Source organism: Magallana gigas, chromosome 2, assembly GCF_963853765.1.
Source record: "Magallana gigas chromosome 2, xbMagGiga1.1, whole genome shotgun sequence".
Lineage (NCBI taxonomy): Eukaryota > Metazoa > Mollusca > Bivalvia > Ostreida > Ostreidae > Magallana > Magallana gigas.
In genome coordinates, this window is record NC_088854.1 from 12,354,881 (window position 1) to 12,381,803 (window position 26,923).

Below are 26,923 nucleotides of genomic sequence, written 5' to 3' on the forward strand. Positions count from 1 at the left end.
GTGGCAATTTAAATAAAATTCTTGTTTACTTCCGTTCAAAGTCGCGACGGAAGAATCGCATCCTTGTGGCTTATATTTAGACCGTGTAGAAAACAAACGTGTTCTTGATGGCACGCCAAACAAAACTTTGCTACGATAAAGCCGGGCTATTTTAATGAAATATGAAAATTAAGAATAATCCATACCTAGAATTTTAAGTCATAAAGATTAAGCTCAACGATATATGCTTCATGAAATTGGTTTTTTGGAACTTATTCTCAAGTTCTAGCGAGGGAATGATTAGGATATTTGAATCAATGGGTGTATAAATTAGATTATTGTAATCCACTGTCAAGTAATCAACATTCCAACTATCATAATACTCCACTTCAAAAACAAGGCTCCCGTTTTCCTCTTATAAAAGTTCTTTTTGCACTTACGTGCGTAGTGAAAGCTTTATTTTTCCCTAGGAAAACCAAGATAAAAAAAAAAAGAATGGTACGACTGCAGCAATGTAATCATACTTTATAAATATGGTTAAAAACTTTGCATAAGATTATCTTTAGCATTAATAAACATTGTATGAATAGAAATATACTTTTGCACGTTTGGAATTTTTATATTTGTTTTTGAGCATGTTTTTTTGAGCATATTGTCGCAAAATTATTTTTATGGAGACAGGTATTTAATTGAAGAGGTATACATAAATGTAAACATTTTCCTTTTTTCAAACAATTTGGCCATATGCCGTGCCTTTGAGAGGAGAGGAAATTGTAGGAATTGCGGCTGCCTAGTATATTTATTAGATTAATTCACTTTCAAAAATTGCAATTCACCTACTGAAAGCGAATAAGGATCTCGATCTTTCGGTTGTTTGAATCATCATAAAATTACAGAGTACTTAATAACACATGTAAAACAACCTTGCACAAAGACAGAAACGTGAATCATTGAGTAATCAAAATCTATTACAAATCTATATTTACCACATTATTTCAAAATAAAATTTAACTTCTGCGTTATAGGCACTCTACCTTTTTAACATTAAAAAGTACTTGTGCAAAAATATATCTTTATTTCATTTTATAATATGTTTGGCCCGAAAATCAAACCAGATAGGTATAAGTTTGAAACAGTCTACATGTATAGTAATGTACGTGTGCACGTATATGCATGCCAAGGATCAATATAATGCGACGGTATAAAACTCCGTTCTGTGGTACGCTGGTAATCATTTTTTCTTCCACCCAGTAACTTAATTCGATATTCAAACTCGTCATTAAGACTTTAAACTAGGTTGTTTGTATTAATCATTTATATTTCGGTCTAACAGATCATCGGCATTTGTGATTTTTCTCGGTAATGATGCCATTATCATCTTGTCCGATTTTAAGTTTAAATTATGGCTGATTTACGGACGAAAATACCCCAATATCCAAAATTAAAAGTGATGAGGTAAATTTCGTGACACAGTGTCCCGCAGCATCGTAAAATTTGAATTTTCCTTTACCAAAATAGATTCTAAAATTATCTTTTTAATGCTTCCTAATATGGAAAATAAAGTGGCTAATGGTTATCTGGACAAGATGCATGCAAGAGAATTTGTTTTAAATTTCCATATTATTTCTTTATAGAACACGGCCAAATCAAAGTAATTTTGGGATCACGTAATGCATTGTTAATTATATCACAAGTTATTGATAATGATTGGCACTTTCTTGTTCAAAATGATGTAAAATCCAAGTAATGTATTACATGTATTGATTACACCTTTAACCCATGAAAACTTTCCTAATATAATTATGTCATTTATTTAATTACATTAAATTTAAGTAATATCTTCATATAATACCAAGAATATTGTTTATCTGAAAAAATAGCATTTTGATTAATATTGGTATTTTTCACACAAAAATTGAAACTTAAAAAACGAAGAATAAGCCAGACTGTATAAACTAAAAACCCATACATAGGAAATGTAGCTTCACATTAATCTGTCTCTTAAAATTCCCTACACGAAACAAAAATTGCAAATATGATTGAAATTGCTTGAGATATGCTTGTTCAATTAAAATTATTGCAAGGATGCCATTATAAAGTAATCATTTTCTTGCATGATAATATTTAGTCCATAGCGGTTGAAAATTATCAAGATAAAGACAGGAAGTTGGCCACTTCTAAAAGCATAAAAGTTTCAAACATAATGTTCTGGCATTTTGCGCGATTGCCCTGTTATATTATTTAAGCTTCAGTATCCCCGAAGCGAACTTCATCAATGATTTCTGCAGTTTACATTTAATAATGCATCAATTACAGAATCTAAAACATACAACTCAACAGATCATTTTCAATCTTTTAAACATTAATTAATTTGGATTTTTAATCAACGTAATCAAAAGCCCGCATTTTTTTGCGCCATCGCCTTGAAGAAAATATAGAATGCTATCTGTTGAATTGCTAACAAAGATTGAAAAAATAATTTTTACTTACACATAACATTTCCAAACGGCCAATACATGACCAGCATTTTTACCGTGGTGAAAGGACAACAAAAACACAGGTACACGAGATCCACTAACGCCAGATTGAGCAAAAACATATTAGTAACAGTGCGGAACGCTTTGTTCCGTATAAAAACGTACACGACGAGCGCATTTCCGAAAATTCCAGTCACAAATATCACCATAAAAATGATTGGCACCACCCGTTCCGCAATGATGTTGTTTTCTGTGTTCATTGTTGACCAGTGTTCAAAAGATAAGTTGAAGTGTCCAAAGAAAGAAGCATTCTGGTTCATTCCCGCATGCAGCCCTGACATCACTCAAGAGATGCTGTTGGTTTTATACTGGTTATCGGTTTTGCTGAGAGCTCTTGCTGCGACATCTCTAACTTCTGTCATCACATGAGACTTCAACAAGCGCAAGTCGCGTGTTCTTTCAGCTGGCAACATTGATTTATGAATAGTTACCTCTTTCTTTATAAAATTGATTCACATGCCGGAAACTGTCTCATTTGTTGACAAACAAATTCAAATGTTGATATGAAATTTTTATTATTACATTCTTTTTGGAAACATTTTTTATATTTAGAACAGGTCCGTTTTGAAAAAAAAAATCCCAAAGAGATAATAATGAACAACATTTCGTCATAGAAGGGGTAGTGTTTCAGTCTTTTACATTCTACCCACCCTTTTTTTATAATATACAAACAAGAAATCATATTGATGCAAGCGTCAAATGGGCTGCAAAAACATAATTGTTGTATGAATCATTGGTTGTTTACATAAAAACACACCAATAAGAAGAAACTAAGAGTTGGTTGTTCTAATTTTTATGGTAAATTTTAATATACTTTCAGCAACTTGTTTTGAAGTTTAATATTTTACTATTATCATTAAGAATCGAGTTCGTTACTGTAAGCATTTCTAACGGTAATTGTACATGACAATTGCCATGATATGAAGTAATGGAGAACACATTGATTTGTACATTACTATGATGCAAAGTTCAACTCACAATATTTCTCTTGGAGATTATGTACATGTATTTCAAACCATTTTTTTGTTGCATTGTATTGAATGAAAACTTAATGCATTAGTTTATATGATTTCAAGGGACCACATGATAAAATAGAAATGGATTAGTTCAAAATGTCCAGTCAATTAAAATTTTCATTTCTGTCATATTTTTGCGTAAATAATTGATATGGATGTCATTTCATGATATTTTCTACCACATTTTACATGGAAATATAATAAATAAACACACAAAGTCATTTTATTTGACCGGCACATAGAAATTCAAATATATCATTTATATAAAATTTAATTACATTCAGGTCTTTGGTATTTCAGGTCTTTAGTATGTCCCGCTTACCGATGCCGATGCATTGTTTTGAAAAGAATGAAGAACTCCGAAATTTTCCGAATATATTATAGTCTCGATAAAAACACGCTAAACACGACAATCTACTTAGTATGACATATTTTTCATTTACGAGTAAAACAAAAAATATGTGATATTTTTTAAAAGGCATAAAACATATTTCTACATGCAAATTTACTTTTAATTCATAAAAATAAGCATAATATTAATTCTATTAAAAAAGAACCATCCCGCAGAAACGCAGTAACAATATTTAAATGTATATCAAATAACGGACCGCCTTCCGGCGGCCCGTAATTAGGCTAGGTCTTAAAATAGGAAACAATTAGCAGATAATATGTATTTAATTTTCCGTTTTTAGGTCTCATTCTCTCAAAATTATAATTCCTATCTCGTCTTTACAGGAACATTTTAACCAAATACTGTTTGAATGAATTTCTGGCGCGGTTTTGAAACGTTTTGGCAAAGAAAAACCCGATTTGATGATAAAATACTCACAGTTTTCACTATCAATCACTAATTCAAACCCTACTACATGAACACTAAATACAATCGATTCTTATGTTCACTATGCAAAAACCTTACTAATCTGTGCATCTAGAGAGAGGGTCAATGGTGTGTGTGCTGCGGGGTTAGATTGGAGCTACATGTACATCATTCCAAAACATGCCAGAGTCACAATTATTATTGTGTTTCTACTTTGTTAAAAAAAAGCTGTTACTTTCAAACCACCTCAATATTTAAACATAATATTTTTGGAATATCTTTTTACAAACTATAGTTTGTCCCAAGTTATTGCTTACATCATTTTTTGATAATTTCAAAAAATATACATACCTGTGACAGAAATACTGTTGAAATCGATAATAGGGAAGAATTCAAATATATCTTCATTGACACATTATCATTTTTCACTCGTAAAAGTTTACATTTCTTACGGAGATTTATAGCGGAGAATGTTTACATCTCTTCACCATTCGGAACTCACTCAGAATACCTCGTAGAATTTTTCAACGTTATCATCCGGGTTATAACATGGCTGATGCAATGCAAAATCCTCGTAGACTTTCTATTTTTGTATGTGTGTTGAAGCCTGAAGCGGTAGAGGGGGCGTTTCAAAACAAATAATCTGGACATTTTTCATATTACATGTAGTGAAAAAACGTAGTTTGAGCACAAAGGTATTTATGATTATCGAAATTTCAAGCGAAAAGTGGTGGAGGCAAAAATTGAGACAGTGTATATATAGACAACCTTTTTAAACTCATTTCTTCAGTTTCTGATACTCAAACCACAAGCGTATACTTAAAAACATACTTTATTCATCATTGATAGAGTTTTTAATTAAATCTTATACCCTTGTGTTGGCGGTCAAACGTAGTTCAGTTTTATCTGAGGATATCAATTTTCCAGAAATCCTTGAAAACGGGCTTCCGATGCACTTCACCGCTCAACAGCACTGTTCGAGGATAGTGTGAGGACATTGGCTTATTGAGCAGGTGCGCTGAAAAACTCAATCGCTTTAACATGAAACCCTTCAATCAAAAAGAATATACTGATATGATATGCTTCGGAAGAATTCATGATTTTTGACGTGAAGGATGCTTAAAAAAGCCAAGCAACTAGCTGGTCCATTTCTTTACTGAATACTTTGCAAAATTAATAATTATTAATAAAACTTTAGACACAGAATCTCAGTTAAACAAGTATATGTGCCATGCATCACAATAGCATTATGACAGCAATTTCGAAATTCTTAAAAATATTTTCTATTTAAAGAACTTGTCCAAAGATCTCCTATATAGTCTGTCCCAAGATAATTATGCATCACATTTGGTCGATATATTCTTTTTAAAAAATTCACATACCTGTGAAAGAAGTGCAATTGTAATAGTTGAAAGGGATAATTTCCAAGATAATTTCATTGACACATTATCAACTTTCACTCCGAAAAATTTTCAGGAACGAAAACAGATTCCTTACGGAGATTTAAAATGGGGACTGTTTACATCTTTAATCCATTCGGAATACACTCGGAATACATCGCGCAATTTTTCAACGTTATCATCCGGGCTTGCTGCAATACAACATCCCCGTAGACATCACATTTTTTTAGCATTGTATTGAAACTGAAATGGTGCGAGAGACATTTCTGAATAGTTGAATGATAATGAGGTTACCCAGCTCCAATTAACAAAAGGGATGCAGAACTATCTCCATTGGAGTAGATGTTATTAGTCCCCTAACGGTTTCACCGGAGGGGACTATAGCTTTCCTCTGCGTCCGTCAGTCCGTCCGTCCGTCCGTCTGTCTGTCCGTCTGTAACAAAAATTTCTGTCACATTTATCTCAGCAACTATTTATTGCAGATGCTTGAAATTTTTACATAGTGTTTGTTAAGGCATGCCATATCGTGGGATATATTTTTGTACCAATCGGACGTCAACTTCCTGTTAAATGACGACTTTATTTATTTTTAGCCAAAATTTTCAAACAAATTTCTGTCAAAGAATTCTCAGCAACTGTTTATCGCAGATGCTTGAAATTTTTACACACTATTTGTATAGGCATGCTATATCGTGGGATATATTTTTGTACCAATCGGACGTCAACTTCCTGTTTAATGAGTTCTTTGTTTATTTTTTAGCCAAAATTTTCAAACAAATTTCCGTCAGGATTTCTCAGCAACTATTTATCGCAGATGCTTGAAATTTTTACACAATATTTGTATAGGCATGCCATATCGTGGGATATATTTTTGTACCAATCGGGTGTCAACTTCCGGTTAAATGACGACTTTGTTTATTTTTTGCCAAAATTTTCAAACAAATTTCCGTCATAGATTTCTCAGCAACTATTTATAGCAGATGCTTGAAATTTTAACACACTATTTGTTTTGGCATGCCATATTGTGGGATTTATTTTTGTATCAATCGGACGTCAACTTCCTGTTAAATGAGTTCCTTGTTTATTTTTGCCAAAATTTTCAAACATATTTTCCTCAAAGATTTCTCAGCAGCTATTTATCGCAGATGCTTGAAATTTTAATACACTATTTGTTTAGGCATGCCATATTGTGGGATATATTTCTGTACCAATCGGATGCCAGCTTTCTGTTAAATGTCGACTTTGCTTATTTTGTATATTTACATCAGAGCGGGGGTATCACTAGTGAGCATTTGCTCACAGGTATCTTGTTTAAACAATATTTTATTTCAAAATGAAATAGGATTGAAATCGGACAGCAGGCATGGCCTATTTTTGTCCCCTCCTTTCAAACAAGATCATGATACATTGTGCAATTAAATCAATAATACAAGTATGATGCATGTAAAATAAACGATATTCAAACAAAAGATTCATACTATTAGACAACAAATAATAATGAATGAAAAGTGAAAAAGAAAAAAAAAATGAAAAAATAACGAAGATAGAAAATAGGAAAAAAATTAAAGAATTAATAAAATAAATTTATAATTGGTGTGTTTGTGTTGAGAAAAATAATTTATAACAATTGTCACTGTCCCTTTATGATGCTTAAATGGATTTTAAAAAACCAGTGATGTTGTTCAGGTTTGCATTGTCACTCAATTGGATCTGTTTGTTTATGGGATGTTCATGGGTTAACATGTAAACTACTGATTGGACACATGAAGCAAAGCAATAAAGAAGCTTCTCATGCACAAATACATGTAAACAGGTATAATAAAGAGCCAATGGATTTGTCGTCATGAGAAATTTTTATCAGTCAACACTTTGAAGTATATTCTGATATCAAATAAATTATTCATACTCTATAATTTAAAAAAATGAAATTTAAAAATGAAAAATAAAATATACATAGGTAAAAGTCTAAAGTAAGCGTACTTTTATCACAATGTTATTCTGCATGAATACAATAGTACATGTAAATTCAAAGAAGAGATACGTACTAGAATAGTAAATTAGATTAATTTCTTTTCAGAATCGTTTTATCGAATTACCGTGTGGTTGTGGTCATCGCCAGCGGTAATCACGGCTAGACTCCGTCTCTCATTAGGTCCCAGGGGTTTCTTTTGCAAATTCTTGGAGGGCTATACAGTTTTTTGCTTGTTTATAGTTTATCAACCTCGAATCTTACAATTGCTGTAGTTTCGTCTCGTGGCTCTCATCACTGGGTACTCTTTCCACAACTGTTCAAACCCCAAATATGTGTGGGTGTCTTGTTAAATTCAGAAGGTTTACAAACGCACTGCACCCTTTCCAAAAAAAGTTGCATTTAACAACGATGTTTCAAGGCTTCGTTTTGAATTCAGTAGGTTTACCTACGCTGTGCACTCTTTCGAATTAATGCATCATCAATGATGTCCTAAACATTATTTTTCAAAACAGTTTTTATAGTTATCAAAAATTATTAAACCCCTATCAATTCATATACGATCAAGCTTTTTTCATCCATCCTTATCTCTTTTTAAGATATCAGATTTTGGAATAAAGATAATATAAATATAAAACTATTACCATTCTCATCCTAATTCTAGCAAATCTTTCACAAATAATTTTATTATTGACAATGATTTGTGCTGTACAAAATAATTAACAAACTTTTTTTTTCAATAGATCAGATTGATGATTGATCACTTGCACAACAACTTTATTTTTAAACAACTTCAAGTATTTTTCGAGAAATGTTTCAAGTGTTTGTAAGTAATTCTTAGCATTTCATAAATACAAAATTCACTCTCAAATATCACATCAGAGCATAAGGTATAACTAATTATTAGAAACAGTGTTTTTGTGCCGTCTTATTTTTATTAGAGTTTTTTTTAATAAACTTTCTTGTTTTAGTGCGTTTTTCAATAGCATTTATAATCAATAAAATTTGTAAATTCTGAAAAATTAAGGAAGAGGTTATACCAACACTATAGCCTCTTTCGATAACCTAGTTACTTCCCCTATTTGACTCTCTAATATTGGAGGTACTTACTTCCGGTAGGTAAAGTTGCTGGCGCCATTCAGTGTACGTGTATACAAAAAACAGAATATGGAGTCTTTTGATAAAATGACAAAAAAACAACTGATTGAATTTTTAAAAAAGTGTCGGCAACCAACTTTTGGAAATAAACCGGAACTTGTACGAAGAGCTAGGGGAGCGAAGGAATTGGGATTGGATCTGAACAACGATAGGCCTAGCGACAATTTGGTAGTATCGCTAAAGGATAGAATAATCACGCCGCTCGGTGAAAACTTACCGGTTCCATCGCATCTAACAGAAGGTTGGGTAACGGACTGTGAGCATTTCCCTGACCTAACGGAAAACGAAGTTTACTACTATCTTGTGTTAAGTAAACGTACCTTTGATTCAAACCAACAGTCTGCAAGGCGTCAATTAAAAGCCAGAATTTTTTTATGATGAAGGTCACGTTCAGAATATCGAACTTAATCTACAATGTAGTCTCGCAAGACTCTTCACATTGCATTGTAAAATGTAACTGTTTACCATCAATTCCTACCAAAGATAAAAACAAGAAACCAGCATACAGAACCTGGGTGTGCTTGTCAAAAGTCAGTGGTAGAGTCCACACAGCGGAATGCAATTGTGTTGCAGGGTAAGTGAAAGTAATAAAAGTAAATTTTCGAGTTTTCTGAGGAGTGTGCATAAACCATGACTGCATGGTATATCCTATAAAAGTATCTCATGGTTTATTTATATTTGTTGATTCAGTAAAACATTTAAGGTAGCTCCATACTCGTAAAATTCTCTGAGGAAAGTTGGAAAACCTAACTGATTTCGACTTAATAGACTTAAATGTCATCAATTGTTAGAAAAAATATACATGTCATCACACTTTTTGAGATGCCAGATAAACATAAACTTAAGCATATTTTAGCATTAGAAAAATGTATTTTTTTTTGTTAAAAGTAAAATCTTGTAGGCAGAAATTTGTTTTTCTTGTTTAATTTCAATGTCAACTTTATCAGAAAACTAAAATTACAAAAATATTTTAAAATTAATCGTTAGTATAAGAAAAACTAAAGCATTTAGACATACAACTGAGAGAAAAGTCAGAAAAAGAGTTATTTCCCCTTTGCATAGATAAAATATATAAAAATTTGGAAATTTAGTATAAAATTAAGTGCGAAAATATCTTGAACCTACCAATAATTCTAATTACATCCATGTGATTATATTCACATAAAATAAATAAAACTATCTTGCACATTTTTTAAAGAATTTAAAGTTTTACAAAAAAGTGTGATGTCACAGAACACTGGATCTACTTTAATTATAAATTAGTGTTTACAAACATTTTTTGTAATTTGACATGACACTGAGCATATAATAACAAAAACTTTCATTATATTTTTCATAAAGGATGAAATTTACTATGCAATTGTGCACATGTAAATCATATTTTAATTATTTATCAAAATTTCTCTTCATAAAGATAATTCTTTTATTTACTTTTAGAGAAGGGGGAGCTTGCAACCATATTGCAGCATTGCTATACGGAATAGTGGACATTGCAGATAAAAAGCACACTGGTAAAATTGCTCCAACATCCAAAGCATGCGGGTGGATTAAACCACGCAGTAGAAATCTTTCCCCCCAAAAGGCTCAAGATATGAATTTTAAGAAAGTAAAGACAGAAAAACACACCAGTGCTCAAGCTTCTTACAGTGTCAGTAATAAAAGTGCAGACCTAACCTTACCATCTGTTCAAGAATTTAAAGAAAAATTGGAAAAAATTAATCCAATGGCTGGGTGGCTTAAAAACTTCTCAAAAATACAAACTGCACCAGTTTTTGAAAGAGCCATACCTGAACTTCATCAAATATCTTTTTGTTACAAAGACAATGTTGATTTGTTTTCAGAAAATTGTCAACAACATTTTATGCAATATTTTGAGTCTCTTTACATTTCTGCAGAAGAGTGTGAAATCATAAATGAAATGACAATAGGTCAAAGCATCAACCCAAAATGGAAAGAAGCAAGACATGGACGCCTAACTGCGTCAGACTTTGGTAAAATTGTTCGTAGAAAATCTGAAACATTACCAGATAATTTATTGAAATATATTCTTGGATACTGTCCAACCTTCACTAATACAGCGGTTGAATGGGGAAGAGAGCACGAGAAAGTTGCTATAGACAGCTATCTACTGAAGGCGAGGGAGTTGCACCCACCCCTCACATATCAGGAGACTGGATTAGTTGTTAGGGAAGCACTCCCCCACCTGCAAGCCCTGATGGACTAGTGTACTGTCCGCATTGAAACCCTTACCATGGTGTAATTGAAGTGAAGAGTCCGTACAGCTTTAAAGATGTGCATCCAAAAGAAGCAGCCTTAAGTGACAATTTTTTCTGTTATTTACATGTAGATGAAAATAAGAAGTTACGACTAAAGAAAAACCATGCATATTATTACCAGGTCCAAGGGGAAATGGCAATTACACAAAGAAAGTGGTGTCACTTTATTGTATGGACAAATAAAGGTCTAGAATTTGAAACAATTTTCTATGATGAAGAACTTTGGGAAAATGTTATGTTACCAAAATTGAATACTTTTTTTTGCTCTGCAGTGTTACCTGAACTTTTTTCAGACAGAGTTAAACGGGGTCTTAAATTGTAAACACTGGGCCATGACAGTTAATCCATTTTTTTTAACCCATATGCAAGCTATAGTAAGGTTTTTCTTGGGTGTTGTGTATTTTTTCAATGCATTTAATATACAACACTATAGTGATGGGTAAAGATTTTTTAATTCTGTTCTCAAATGATGCATTAAGAAAAACTCTGTTAACACTAAAATCTTAGCACGACAACAATCAAAGATTTATGTACTGGTAATAATGTATATTATTTATATGTTAAAGAAATTGCAATAAAACATTGAATCTACCTTGCAAATGAGATATTTCAAAATTTTGCAAATTGTATTCATTATTTTAAATTGTGATCATGTTTGATGAAAATAAAACAATTATACATGGAATTATTATTTATTTCATATTCTTAAAGAATAGACATATTCATAAAACAGTGAAATCATATTAACATTGCAGTCACTACATATTTGCTTGGAGTCGGGATTTCTTTAGATTAAGAAAATTCATGACATTTAGTATAATACTATAGAGGAACCAAATGAGATATATGTAGATTGACTGCCCTGTACTATGATTGAATAAGAGGTGGCATGAGATTACAAAGAGCACAAACAACGAACACTATTTTGGACATCTTGTCATGAAGTGATATTGGAACTACACCTTGAATAATTCTAAAATTTTTAATTCGCTCCATTGCTCGTTCCACATGAATTCTTAAATTCGCAATCCTTCTGATTTTCTCTACTTCACATTTTGTTAGCCGTCCATGTTTCTTTAAAGGAGGTATTATGAGATGGATTCCATTTGGAGTGCATAGATCAGCTATAAGGAATCCCTTGTCATCCATTATTGCATCTCCGGGTTCACATTTTTCAATAAGTTTTGATAACTTGGTTACTTGCTTGTCAGATGTGCTCCCACTCCATAAATCCGACACATGTGTAATAACACCATTAAGGCTGATTCCAATAAGGACTTTCCAAGTCATGTGTGATTTATAGTCTGAATACAGTCTTCCTTTGTTGGATAATGATTGAGGTGTTTCCGTGTAGATCTCCGTGCAGACTATTATGACACGGCAATTTGGGTATCTTCGTTTAAAGCTGTCGGGCATATTTTCTTTGATGATATTTCGGTCTGGCCATGCTACTAAAAATTCTAGATGTTCATACATCAAGTTTAGCCATTCATTAAATATTTTACTGCAGGTTGATGGAGATATGTTGAATCTTTGAGCCAAATCTTGAATTAAGAGTCCTAGTCTTAAACGCATTAAAACCATCAAAAATTCATCAACTTCTCTTAGTTTTCTTGGTCTTCCTCCGAGAACATCAGAAACTTCACATTTATAATAGACGGATAGGTGTTCAAACAATAAATAAAAAGTTTCTTTGTTAGGTAAACCAGTGTAAAATGAGATGTCCTGTTTTATGTCATCGATGGTTAAAAAGGGTATAAAGGTTGTACTTGTTGTTTTATCACATGTAATATTTGAAGAAACATCATTATTTTCAGAAACATCATTGTAACTTTCACTTTTCTGAATCCCAACACTTTTATTCTGTAGAACATCAGTTTGTGTGAATTGATTCTTCGGCTGGGATAAGGTTGATGTGTCAATGTAGCCACAGTAATCATGCAATAGTATCGATGTGTCCAACACTGATTGGTTTGAATTAACTTTGAAGCTCGATGTTTCAGCAGAATCTGACTGCGAAGTCTCTGAACCTGACCCATCTTTAAATGTTCTTGTTGATTATCGACTACTTCTTTCAAAACTTCTGGTGTGTGGTCAAACTGTAAATGATCATATTAAATATCAATATCTGACGTAATGTGTCCAAAAGAATTGTGATATAAATTACTGATAACCATAAATTGTACTACTCCTAATTATATAACATGAGATCATCCTCTAAAGTGGAAAAAAAAATTAAGAAATTTCATGTTGTGATAGTATTTAATACTGCCATATATACTAATAAGGGGGTACACAAACACGAATACAGAAAATAATACTTTTATACTTTGAAAGCACACTTCTGAGACCTGTTATTTCAACCAGTACACCTCTGTAATGATTAATTTATATCCCAGACTACATTACTTATATGCCCCTAATTACACATGTGTAATATAATTATTTTATACTTGTGAACATATGCATATGCGATGTTAAAACAAAAACCACCTACGTTTGTAGTCTTAAATACTTTGTGGTGAAAGATAGATGGCAATGGGTGTTCCTTTGTGGGACCAGAGAGAGAGACGAAATGCTCGGAACACAGTCTTGAACAACTCGTTGGTTTCCAGTTCTTGCGGCTGATACGATTTTTCCATATACCTTTGTGTCTTTTATTGACAGGAAATCTATGCAAAGTCGCCTTTCGGTTGTTAACACTTTTCCCGCTGTAATTATGACAGTTTGTAGCACAGCAATATAATTTCCCCATCATAAACTGATATATCTACTTGAATCCAGAGATCACTCGGAACTTTGTACCTACCGGAAGTTCGCAAAGTGCAATCTCATAACACAGGAGAGTTCGATTTTTCAAGAAAGACAACCTAGTTTTAGAAAGAGGCTATAAATATAAACCCATCTGAAGGTATGAAAGTGACGGACACTATTATGTATTGTAAAGGGCTGAGTATGCATTTTTATCAAAGGGATTAATTGAGTAAAAGTTGATGCTGCAACACTCTGTTCCACCTTGAAATCAAAAACAACTATTTAAACATGTTAGAAAATAAGGATGCGTGCATGTCCTCTGTAACAAGTCTAGACATTCAGGCCTCTTGATTTCTGGGATGGTGGAATAATGTGCATTTCGGGGACTGAATCTGATAGCCATCGCCAATTGCAAATAAAATGTCCTTCAAAATATGCAAATGAAAAATTTTTGTCGTTTGACTCAGTTGATACGTTATGGGTCGCCTTGCGTTTATATTCGTAAAATACATTATTTGCATTGTATTGTAGATTTTAATCGGTAAGTTGCACTTATAAATATTATGAGTAGTGATAAATGTACATTGATAAAACATTATAATTTCGGTTAATGGCTAAAAAAGCCTAGTTTGCATTTTTAGTTTTACCCGTGTGTCGTTTTCTCTCGAATAAAACCATTGACTTTTTTCATACTTGTTAAACCATTATTTATACACCGGACTGACTACGATTTCTTCTATTTATTATGATCATGACAATGAGCACACGGCGAGTGTGACCAGCAGGGGATTCTTACTCCTCCTACGTAGGCACCTAATCCACCTCATTTGTAATGGAGGTCCGTGTTTGCTCAAGGTTTGTGCTTTGACCATCGCCAATCCCCAAATCATGAACGTTTCGTTTTTTCCATATCATGACATTTTCCAGATTTTGACATTTACATCGATCATGCATGCCCATTTGTGACAGGGAGCACACGGCGGCTGCGACGGACAACAGGGGATGCTTACTCCTCCTAGGCACCTGATCTCACCTCTAACTTTATAGAAGTTCGTGTTTGCTCTGCTTGGCTCTATGGATTTTTGAGACGGTTGACAGTTTTTGCATGGACCCTGAGGTCCACGCAGAAAATATATAAGCGAGGTTAAACCGGATGCTATGGGGAAAATTCAGCCTGCGCATGAACTAGCCTGGTTCCTGTGCGTAATGGGTAGCTCAGGGAACCAGGCTAGCAAACGTTTATCTGAATCGGGATCGGAATTCCATGCCATATGCACACATTAGTTCAAAGGCGCTGTAATTGTAAAGTTGTCGGTAAACAGTACAGAAAGTATCCCTTTTAAAGAAATGATTGGCATGTGATATGAACTATCAGTATTGTGAAATAAGGTAATGTTATTGTCTTTTACTAATTAACAATTTTTAATTGCCAATGAGTCCATGACTAATTAAGTGATCTTCCCTTCTTTTTGGCCAATGGCGCTTCTTATCAAATGATAAGGAGAAGTCCTGAATATAGATGAAAAATGAAGATTAATAAGGTTTTACGTCCGTGCGGTTTTATTCAATATGGAAAAGTGTATTATAAAACATAAAATCAAATGAAACTAGATGTGGCTCAAGGCCCTCACAAACAATGTCCCTAACAGTAATTTATACAATGTGAAGAATTCATAAATTCAAATAAGCTTCAAAATAATATTCAATACCAAACCAAAAATTAATAGAAATAGCTTGAATTAAGATTTATGCTTTCAATTATTAATTTTAATTCAAATCATAAAAGAGACATTGAAAATATAAAAAGAACACAGACATCGACTATTAACATTATAACGCAAACACCTAATTTAGATCGGGCGTGATCTACTCACAGAATTGTAACTTGGCGCACATGAGTTATCACACAAATCGCGTACGATCGACAATTTCTAAAAATACTTTAACATTTCCGATGTACAAAAACAATCAATCAATAGCTTACTTGCGTTTCAGACAATGTTAACATCACGTATGTAAGTCAATTGACGATAACAGTCTGTAGAGTGACAGTCGTTGTAAACAAAGAAAATATATTTTTAACATGTCGAGCCCGATTCTAATTTCTACTAATAATCTAACTACACAAATTTTTGCCTGCGTAACCGCTACGCTACATTATATGAGCAATTTTAAACAAATTAAAATCATAAGACTTAAATAACATATGTACATAGTTAAAATAATAAAAGTGCAAATTATGATCAATCTAATGTTATATTAGGCAGTTACAAAGAATATTTAAAAGCAATTTACAACTCAAAATAATTAAGCCTAACATTCTTTATGCATAGAAAAATAATTATAAAGTTTATATATCTATGTATATAGGTATCTATTCAACATGATAAAAACATGAGTAGTATAATAAACCAATAATAATTCCAATATAAAATAAAGTAAATAGTCATATTTACCTGAATATAGATGAAAAATGAAGATTAATAAGGTTTTACGTCCGTGCGGTTTTATTCAATATGGAAAAGTGACCGACACGGGGACGCGTACCCAGTTTGCCGAAAATGCGATTTTGTAAGAATTAACCAATGAAATTCTTTCTTTAAATTATTCTTTTGTTTAGGGGTGTAAAAGTCACCAGCGCACATGTGTTCATACGAAGCGCGCATGATGATGGCTAATTGATTACATAACAATTTGACAACACATTAGAGGTGATAGAAACTCGGACTATACTTAATCTGAACACAAAGGATAGCTAGCTTTGAGCAATCTAATAAAATCCTACTTTTTCACCTACACAATTTACCTAACAGATCAATTACTTACAAGAGCAATAGATGACAAAACATAAAAGACATAGATTTTAGCAACCCTGACAGAAGGTAAATAATATATGTAATGTTACATAACACTTACTCCGAAAAGTAAATTGAGACATGCCATCGGATTAAAAGAAGATTTGATAGCTTTACTTACAAGTTATTAATGGTAAATCAAAATATTCAAAAATATAATTTTAGTTAATTTGAAAACAAGTTTTCCTCACGACAAATGTCTTTTACTAATTAACAATTTTTAATTGCCAATGAGTCCATGACTAATTACCCCCTTTGCCACGATAGGTTTGGTCCCCAAACCAAAAATTAAAAGGAAAAAAAAATTGTAAAAATATCTGTAACTGTAAGTATATGAATGAACAAGTTTGTGAAAAATAAAGGAGAGAAAAAAAAAAGAAAAATGCATAAAAAACCAATAAAAATGAATTTTCTAAACTACATGGTTACACAGGCATAAAAAAGGGAAAAAAAAAATCAACATATGTACACCAGTCCTGTTAATCATTTAAGACCACTGTCCAAGGATTAAATAACACATATAAAATTGTACCAGCTGAAAGAAAAATAGCAATTAACACAAGTCAAGCATGTCACCTGAGTCAACCTGATCTTGAATTACAGTTGAAAAACCTTGATGAGTTACCATGACATAAGCACAAAATGGTTGTTTCAAAATTTTGAGTAATTTTCGATATATAAGATAATTAACAGGAATTTGAGAAGGGACTGTAATTGATTTATTTGATAATTTATCAATAATTTCAAAAGGAGACCAATCTGCTTTTAGTTGACGAGATGTAAAATTAGATGCAGATAGTCTATGAATGATTGGTTTTTGAATTAGGTAATAGGATGGACACAGTGGTAAAGTTATTAATGGAATGATAACACATTCACCACCTGATGTTAGCTCTAAAATGACTTTAGTGTTTTTGGATGGTTTAGATTTATAAAGAAAGTAAATGACAATTAACTGAATAAAAATGATAATAAAACAAATGACCAAAATAGCATGAATCCAAGATAGTTCAGACTTGAAGAAATTTTCTAAGGAAGAAGATGCTTTGATATCAGGTGCAGGAGTAGCTTTATGATAAATGAATGAGGGCGGTGATTGAGAGTGAACACTGGTAATATTCTTAACAATTAACAAAGCTAATGCTAATGTTTTAACTCTGTGCATGAAAAGTACACAAATCAACAAGTTAAAAACCAGGTGATATGAATAAAATGGGAACAAGAAGCTGCTATTTGACAATGAGTGTAATAAGATTGACATGAACATGTTAATCAAGGTACTGTAAGTTTCAAAATAGGGAACTACAGGTGTTTGTTTAAGCTTGAGAGAGGACAGGTTTGTTAAGTTGTTAAATACATTATTACCACCATTTAAGCTTTGTGGTAAATAAGAGAAGTAAGGTAGATTAGAACAAATATATGCAACATGCTTTATACCAAATGAACAACTGGAGATGACTCTTTGCTCATTAGGAAGGGATTGTGATGCAACCATGAGTATTGGGAAGACAATCAAAACTAGAAGAGGCACGAGCTTTAAGGTGTACCAGAAATCTACAAAAGTTAAGATGGGAAAAAAAAAATGTTAGATGTGGTAATTGTCAATGACTGAGAGGTTGATCAGACCTAACAATCTAGCACTAATGAACAACAGAAACTGTTGGATGGTGACATTACCATATCCAATATTACAAATTAAGAATTAAAAAAATTATCAATGCAAGTCCAAAGTAAGTTTGAAAAAGGTCGACCGAATTTCTGATATTTTACCTTCATGAACTCTATTAAATCCTCAGGTATACCAATTAGATTTGAATTATAATCCCAATAACTATTAATTACCTCAATCAAAACAATGTAACATATTGGGGGGGGGGGGTACCAAGATGAATGAATGGTGAATTTTGTTTACTGTTGAACAATTTAATGTTCAGTTATTTATTGCATGTATGCACATGCTTTGTTTTTTTTTTTAATCTGTACAAACAATTGGGAACTCGGTTAACTGATTTTGAATCTTTAACCACTGCTGAAAAGCTGAGTTCATAATTGTGAATTACAGAAATTCATTGTATATTACATTTTGTTTATCATGTTGTATAAATGATTTTTTTCTTCACTTTTCCAAGTTAAAGTTGTGAATCAAGGAGGGAAGGTTTTGTCATGCAAGTCTTTCTTCTTTTGCCATTTTTTGTAAATTTCTTGTTGATTTCTGCTAAGAGTTCAGGACTAAAGCTTTCATCTGGCTCCCAAGTTCTGTCTCCATTCTCCCATTCAACTCGAATGAGTCGTCTTCCATTTTTGAATTTTGCTGATGGTAGGCTTTTGATGTTCCATGTTTTTGTTGACGTTTGGAAATCTGGAATGTTGGGTGTATCAGCAGTTTGTGGTGGAGCTAGGTTAGGTGTATTTTCCTGTGCATCAGTAGGTGTATCAGTGTTAGAGTCAGGCAAAGGTTGTGTGTGTATGGGATCTTGTTGCAGTTGGTGATCATCCTCATCATCAGAAACATCATCCAGTGGCTGGTTGACATCTGGAATGTTGTCAGGGATAAGGTGAGCTCTGTGTTCTTCCGGATCATAGTAATGTTTGAGATGAATCGCATTTACTAGTGATGGGTGAAGCTTGTTGTCGGACAAACGTTTCAGTTCATAAGTATAATTTGGGCCTAATCTAACAATGCGGTATGGACCTTGTGCTTTGTCGTACAGTTTGGCTGTCAGTCCCTTGGGTATCTGATGGATTGACATAAGAACTCGATCTCCAAGTTTAAAATCTGGAACCTTGGCTGTCCTGTCATACTTTTCTTTGTTCTTTTGCTGATGGTAGAGTTCATTTTCTTTGGCTATTTTGTGATAAATTTTAAGGTTGGACATAAACTCTTGGATGTAGAGTTTTGCATCACCAGCCATGTTGTCCTTTGGTTGAAGTTCAATGTCAAAAGGCAGTCTCATCTCTTTACCAAACATTAAGAAAAATGGGGAGAATTCTGTAGAGTTGGCTGAAATAGATTTCCTGAATGACATCATAATACCAGACAGAAACTTTGGCCATAGTTTCTGATCTTTGCCGCAATAGGCACGCAGAGACTGGGCTATAACGCTATTTTGTCTCTCTACCAAACCATTAGTATTGGGGTGATAGGCACTAGTATGGTATTGTGATATGTCAAAGATTTCGCAAAGGGCATTAATGACTTTTGACATAAAATTTCTGCCTCTATCTGAAAATAGAATTGATGGAGCCCCATATCTGGTTATGATGTTGTCAAATAGAACAGTGGCTACTTCCATTGCATTTTGGGAACGCAGAGGAAAAGCTTCGGGCCATCTAGTTCCAGCATCAATGCATAACAAAATGTATTCATATCCATGAGAGCTCTTATTAAGGGGTCCTAAAATATCAATTTGCCAACACTCAAATTTTTCTTTTACTGGCATGGGATTCATAGGAGGTTTAGTTGGATTGAAATTTCTTTTTGCTTTTTGACATCTTGCGCAAGATTTGACATAGTCTACAATGTCTTGATGCATTCGTGGCCAAAAATATTTTTGTATGATCGAAGCTCTGACTTTTTCAATTCCAAGGTGGCCACCACCTGCAAGACTGTCATGGTACTGTCGAAGGGCATCAAGACGTAGTACTTTTGGCAGAGCAATTTGGGTAATGAAGCGATCCTCCTCTGGCTGTCTCTTGCATCTTCTTTGGAATAGATGCGTTAGGATGCCATTTGTAATGGAATAGTGTCTTGATTCTGCTACAAGGGCATCATGCTTTGCTTTGTCCACTGGAAGGGTCTGATTTTCAAGGTAATTGATAATATCCTTGAAGTCGCCACATTCTCGTTGTAACTGAGAGAGATGCTTTGTGTCCTCTACCACTGGCTGTAACTGATCCTCTTGGAGGACTATGACTTCAGTATCATCCGGGTTATAGAACAGGTTGATCTGAATACTCTGAGAGTTTTTAGTATCCTCTTCTACTTGTAAGGTACTTACCTCAGGATTCTTGTTGTCAGGATCCTTTGTTTCAGAATCATCTTGGTAAGGCAATCGACTTAATGCGTCCGCAACATAATTGTTCTTACCTGGTCTATGAACGATATCAAAATCATATTCCTGTAACTTCAACGCCCATCTTTCTAAACGTCCAGTATGTTTGGCAGATTTTAACCATACCAAGGCCCTATGGTCTGTATATACAGTGAATTTAGCACCAACAAGATATGGCCTGTAAGCTTGAACTCCTTTGACTACTGCTAAAAGTTCTTTCTCTGACGTGGTGTATTTCTTCTCCTGAGCTGACAATGCCTTTCCACCATATGCAATGACCTGCTCCTTACCTTCTATTGATACCTGACTCAAATAGTATCCGATGGCAGTGTCTGATGCATCGCAAGTAAGAACAAAAGATTTTTCGGGGTTAGGATAAGAAAGAATTGGAGCAGATATGAGGGCATTTTTGAGGGTGTCAAAAGCTTGTTGACAATCTTTGGTCCAAATAAAGATAGAGTTCTTCTTGAGAAGTGCATTTAAAGGTGCAGCAATTTTTGCATAATTGTGAATAAATTTCCTATAGTAGTTAGCCATACCGAGGAAACTTCTAACTTGTTTTTGTTTCTTTGGAACAGGGAATTGGCTAACTACTTTAGTTTTTTCAGAATCCACTTCCACTCCATGACGAGAAATGACATGACCAAGAAATTTCAATTGTCTTACAGCAAAATGACATTTTGATGGTTGTAACGTTAAGCCAGCATCTCGAAGTTTTGTAAAGACCTGTGTTAGATCTTGTAAATGAGAATCAAAATCCTTCGAGAAAATCAAAACATCATCAATGTAAACCAAGACAGATTTGAAATTCATTTCTCGTAACACACCAGACATGAGTGTCTGAAAGGAAATAGGTGAATTCATCAAACCGAATGGCATCCTTTTCCATTCATACACACCATCTTGTGTGATAAAAGCTGCTTTGTGTTTGGAGCAACGTGACATTTCAACTTGCCAGAATGCTGACCGAAAGTCTAAGTTCGTAAAGAATTTGGCTTTTGTGTCCCCAATTGCATCAAACACAGATTCTAGGTGAGGAAGAGGAAAGGACATTGGGACTGTGATCTTGTTCAAAGCTCTGTAATCACAAGCAAATCTCAACTGTCCATTTTTCTTCTTTACCATGACAACAGGAGAATGCCACTCAGAGTTCGAAGGTTCAATTATATCATTTTGTAGCATTTCATCTACTTGTTTCTTGATTTCCTTCGACATCTGAGGGGATGTCCTGTAAAATTGCTTCCTAACTGGTTTTGATCCAGGCAAAGTTTCAATTTTGTGTTTGTACAAGTGAGTTTTGCCCAGATCAGATAAATCTGTAGAAAACACATCTTTATGATCATTCAAAAATGTTAAAAGACGTGCTCTCTGACAATCTGTCAAGTCTGATTCTGACAAATCAAATTGCAAATTTGATTTGTGATGAGATTTATCAGAATCTTTAGAAGCAACTCTTTGTGAAGGTGTATTAGCACTGTCAGAGTCTAGGGAGAAAACAGTTGCACTGTCATTGGAACCTACAATCTCTGCAACAGTAGCTAATTTCTGATTGTTTCTCAATCTCACATCACTGTATGTAGGATTAAGAACCTTCAAATATGCTTTTCTACTTTGCACCTTCACTAGGCATTTAGCAGCTGTGATGTGAAAATTTTTCATAAGAGATGGAAGTGGTTCTAATAGCACTTGATCACCATTCCTACATCTTGATATCAGAACAGGAACCATCATTTCTGATCGTTTTGGGATGACAATGGATTTTGTAGTTCTTGCTAAACCTGAGTTTGTTATGATTTGACACACATGTTCATTGTTAATTGTTAGTGTGTTAGAGTCATAATCTATTTGAGCATGGTTAGCAGTGAGGAAGTCTAAACCCAAAATAAAAGAATGGTGAAGATCTTGAATAACATGCACTTTGTGTTGAAAACTGACACCATCTATTTCTAAGTTAGTATCTAGCATTCCTAGCACTTTCAAATAATTACCAGTGACACCTTTAATTTTCTGATGCTGTGGCTTTATCAATTTAGCACTATGATAACTAGTTTTGTTTAAGAAATTTGAACTCATGACACTAATACTTGCACCTGTATCAAGCAAAGCCCTAACATTTTGACCACCAACATTCATTAGCACTTTATTTTCTTTCAGAGTTGTAGCTAAGCAAATTTCATTACCACTATGCCCATCCTGAGACGGCTGTCTAAGGACAGGCTCGAATCCCTATGTTGATTTTTGAAATTGGGTAGCATTTTCTAGTAATCTCAGGTGACATACTTGAGTTAGATGACCAACATTTCCGCAAAATGAACATTGAGAATTAAAACCAGGACAGTGAGTCTTATCAAAACAGGACTTACCACCACATCGCAGACAGGGACTTCTTCGTTTGGGCCATTGATTTCTGCTGGACCGCTGCTGGTGGGGGCGAGGACTGTATACTGCATTAACTTCCTCATCCTGTCTGTGTTCACTCACAGTGGCTGGCATAATGTTTATCATGGCTGCTTGTATGGCTGCCACTAGTGCGGTATCCACAGTTCCTTTTGTTTGCGAGTCTGCACTGGGAATTTGGTTGGATGTTGATCGCTTCAAATCCACTGCATCCTCTGCCAGGATGGCTTGCTCCCTTAGCTGGTCCAACGTTGATGGTCGTTGAGGAACTACAAGTTCACGGAGTCTTTGATGCAGTCCATCCTTGGCTAACTCCGTCACTGCCAATTCATCCATGGTAGAATCGGTGGCCAATTTTCTCACTCTGTATAAATATTCTTCCACACCTTCTCCTGGTTGCTGCTGAATCCTCAGAAGGTCTTTGTTGATGGGAGAGGATGGTTTGAACCGATCGAAAAAGGCCTGTTTGAACATTTCCAACGATGTTTTCTTCACGGGATCCAGGAATGTAAACCATTGTAGGGAAATCCCAGTGAAGTAGAAATGCAACATTTGGATTGCTCTCACGACCGGGATGTTGGTGAATGAAATGAAGGCCATGAACGACATCCACCATTCTGTGGCTGATCCTCTTCCATCAAACTTAGGTAGTTGTGGCGCTGGGATCCTGGGAATCATAGCTTCCTCTTGGTATAGCGGGTTGGCTGGACGGGGTTGAGGAGGAGGAGGAGGTGGAGGTGGGGGATGTCTGTCATCTTCATTCTCAATATTGACTGTTTGAATGGGGGCTGGTTGTTCGTTGTCCCTGGAGCGTCTTGCTTCTGCCCTTTGTAATTGCTCCTCTAGCTGCAGGATATACTCATTTCTGTCGTTCAGCTGTTGGTCTTTTGCTTGTAGTTGCCTTTCCTTTGCTTGAATATTGGTATTCAATTCCGCAACTGCCTCTTCAAGTCTTTCCTTCGTCACACGGTTGTTGACCACCGTGTTGGATGGAGTTCCTGTTACTGGCATAGCTCTCGGATGGAATGAACAACTTAGTAGTAGGGGAATACTCGCTGTTGCTGTTGTGAGAGGTGTTGAGACAAACCGTAATCTTCCACCAGTGATCTTCCCTTCTTTTTGGCCAATGGCGCTTCTTATCAAATGATAAGGAGAAGTCCTGAATATAGATGAAAAATGAAGATTAATAAGGTTTTACGTCCGTGCGGTTTTATTCAATATGGAAAAGTGTATTATAAAACATAAAATCAAATGAAACTAGATGTGGCTCAAGGCCCTCACAAACAATGTCCCTAACAGTAATTTATACAATGTGAAGAATTCATAAATTCAAATAAGCTTCAAAATAATATTCAATACCAAACCAAAAATTAATAGAAATAGCTTGAATTAAGATTTATGCTTTCAATTATTAATTTTAATTCAAATCATAAAAGAGACATTGAAAATATAAAAAGAACACAGACATCGACTATTAACATTATAACGCAAACACCTAATTTAGATCGGGCGTGATCTACTCACAGAATTGTAACTTGGCGCACATGAGTTATCACACAAATCGCGTACGATCGACAATTTCTAAAAATACTTTAACATTTCCGATGTACAAAAACAATCAATCAATAGCTTACTTGCGTTTCAGACAATGTTAACATCACGTATGTAAGTCAATTGACGATAACAGTCTGTAGAGTGACAGTCGTTGTAAACAAAGAAAATATATTTTTAACATGTCGAGCCCGATTCTAATTTCTACTAATAATCTAACTACACAAATTTTTGCCTGCGTAACCGCTACGCTACATTATATGAGCAATTTTAAACAAATTAAAATCATAAGACTTAAATAACATATGTACATAGTTAAAATAATAAAAGTGCAAATTATGATCAATCTAATGTTATATTAGGCAGTTACAAAGAATATTTAAAAGCAATTTACAACTCAAAATAATTAAGCCTAACATTCTTTATGCATAGAAAAATAATTATAAAGTTTATATATCTATGTATATAGGTATCTATTCAACATGATAAAAACATGAGTAGTATAATAAACCAATAATAATTCCAATATAAAATAAAGTAAATAGTCATATTTACCTGAATATAGATGAAAAATGAAGATTAATAAGGTTTTACGTCCGTGCGGTTTTATTCAATATGGAAAAGTGACCGACACGGGGACGCGTACCCAGTTTGCCGAAAATGCGATTTTGTAAGAATTAACCAATGAAATTCTTTCTTTAAATTATTCTTTTGTTTAGGGGTGTAAAAGTCACCAGCGCACATGTGTTCATACGAAGCGCGCATGATGATGGCTAATTGATTACATAACAATTTGACAACACATTAGAGGTGATAGAAACTCGGACTATACTTAATCTGAACACAAAGGATAGCTAGCTTTGAGCAATCTAATAAAATCCTACTTTTTCACCTACACAATTTACCTAACAGATCAATTACTTACAAGAGCAATAGATGACAAAACATAAAAGACATAGATTTTAGCAACCCTGACAGAAGGTAAATAATATATGTAATGTTACATAACACTTACTCCGAAAAGTAAATTGAGACATGCCATCGGATTAAAAGAAGATTTGATAGCTTTACTTACAAGTTATTAATGGTAAATCAAAATATTCAAAAATATAATTTTAGTTAATTTGAAAACAAGTTTTCCTCACGACATTATGACGAAACTACAATATTCATTAAATAGCATAATTTGCAATGTTTTGTTGTTTTCCGAATACACACATGTAACTTAACTTTACTTTTATAGTAGGCGAGGCTAGAGAACTTCCCGATTAAATTTTTTAAGCATTTAAGTATGATTGAATAATTATGTCACTGTATAAAAGTTTAAATCTCAAGAAAAATGCATCAAAATATGAAATTTTTAATTTACACAAAGATGTCACTGCATAGTTAACAAAGTAGTGCGAATCGTAATGTGTGCGCAAATTGTAGAATTCACCGAATGCCTGATACTACACATGCAAGCTTCATTCATAGATAGATCATAATTATTTTAGAAGTATGAATCCTTTAAATTCTGAGATAAAAATTCAGGGCTATACATACAACGTACAAATTTGGTGGTTAAAAGCAGAGGGCTAGAGTCGGTGGACTCTGATAATCTTAAGGCTTTCACGTTTTCGTTGGAAACACATGCAAATGGTCAACGTATTGTAGTCCTTTTTTAAAGGACAGCAACTTGTTTATTGTCATTTTTTCATTTTGGCTTAATTATATTTAGCATATTTGCACTGAAAAACTGTACTTTGATATATAAAAAATAATGAAAACTGTTTGAAGAAAGGGAATGCCTTTTTAACAATCTTTATAATGAAAATTCGCATCATTATTGGATTTTCGTCTAGTGATACATAATAAAGAAGGATTTCATTCTGTTTGGTGTCGATGAAACTGCTTGACATTAAATTAAGCATACTTTTAAATCAATCGTGTAAATAACATAACATTTTTGTAAATGAATGATTGAAGGAAACCTAAACGATGCATCATTCATTTGATTATTTGCAACACTTGAGTCTTTTACAATAACACTTGATATAAACAGTATTTAAACGATATCTAGATCAAATTACGCATCAGGACTCCACATGTTGATGATAACCATTGCGCAATTTAAAAGTCCTTGTTGATTTTTCACGTTTTGATTTTATTTTTATATAGCT

General features: G+C 33.8%; 3 protein-coding genes across 6 annotated transcripts in view; 1 reads left to right on the forward strand and 2 right to left on the reverse strand.

Moving 5' to 3' along the window:
- Positions 1–2,906, reverse strand: part of LOC105334413 (galanin receptor type 1) — a 29,330-nt gene extending 26,424 nt beyond the window's left edge. The window contains exon 1 of the mRNA XM_011437852.4: positions 2,470–2,906. Within this exon, the coding sequence (XP_011436154.4) occupies positions 2,470–2,797 (328 nt within the window). The 5' untranslated portion in view covers positions 2,798–2,906. The remainder of the gene's footprint in view (positions 1–2,469) is intronic.
- Positions 2,907–10,189: 7,283 nt separating this feature from the next.
- Positions 10,190–11,743, forward strand: LOC105334412 (uncharacterized). The gene is made up of 2 exons (XM_066076416.1): positions 10,190–11,081; positions 11,135–11,743. Exons 1-2 carry the CDS (start codon positions 10,219–10,221, stop codon positions 11,472–11,474), a joined length of 1,203 nt encoding a protein of 400 aa, XP_065932488.1. The 5' UTR covers positions 10,190–10,218; the 3' UTR covers positions 11,475–11,743.
- A 3,560-nt stretch (positions 11,744–15,303) lies between these two features.
- LOC136269438 (uncharacterized) lies at positions 15,304–25,907 on the reverse strand. 4 transcript variants are annotated; one of them, XR_010710768.1, is made up of 4 exons: positions 24,845–25,907; positions 23,177–24,369; positions 16,363–18,315; positions 15,304–15,415 (listed from the first exon to the last, which is right to left on the reverse strand). XR_010710768.1 is itself a non-coding variant. In XM_066075067.1 (3 exons), exons 2-3 carry the CDS (start codon positions 24,219–24,221, stop codon positions 17,315–17,317), a joined length of 2,046 nt encoding a protein of 681 aa, XP_065931139.1. In that variant the 5' UTR covers positions 24,222–24,369; positions 25,317–25,907; the 3' UTR covers positions 15,444–17,314. The 4 variants fall into 4 exon arrangements, 2 of the variants coding, with proteins under 2 accessions (XP_065931139.1, XP_065931138.1); XR_010710767.1 differs by having other exon boundaries at positions 15,891–18,315; XM_066075067.1 differs by lacking the exon at positions 15,304–15,415 and having other exon boundaries at positions 15,444–18,315; positions 25,317–25,907.
- Positions 25,908–26,923: the final 1,016 nt, after the last annotated feature.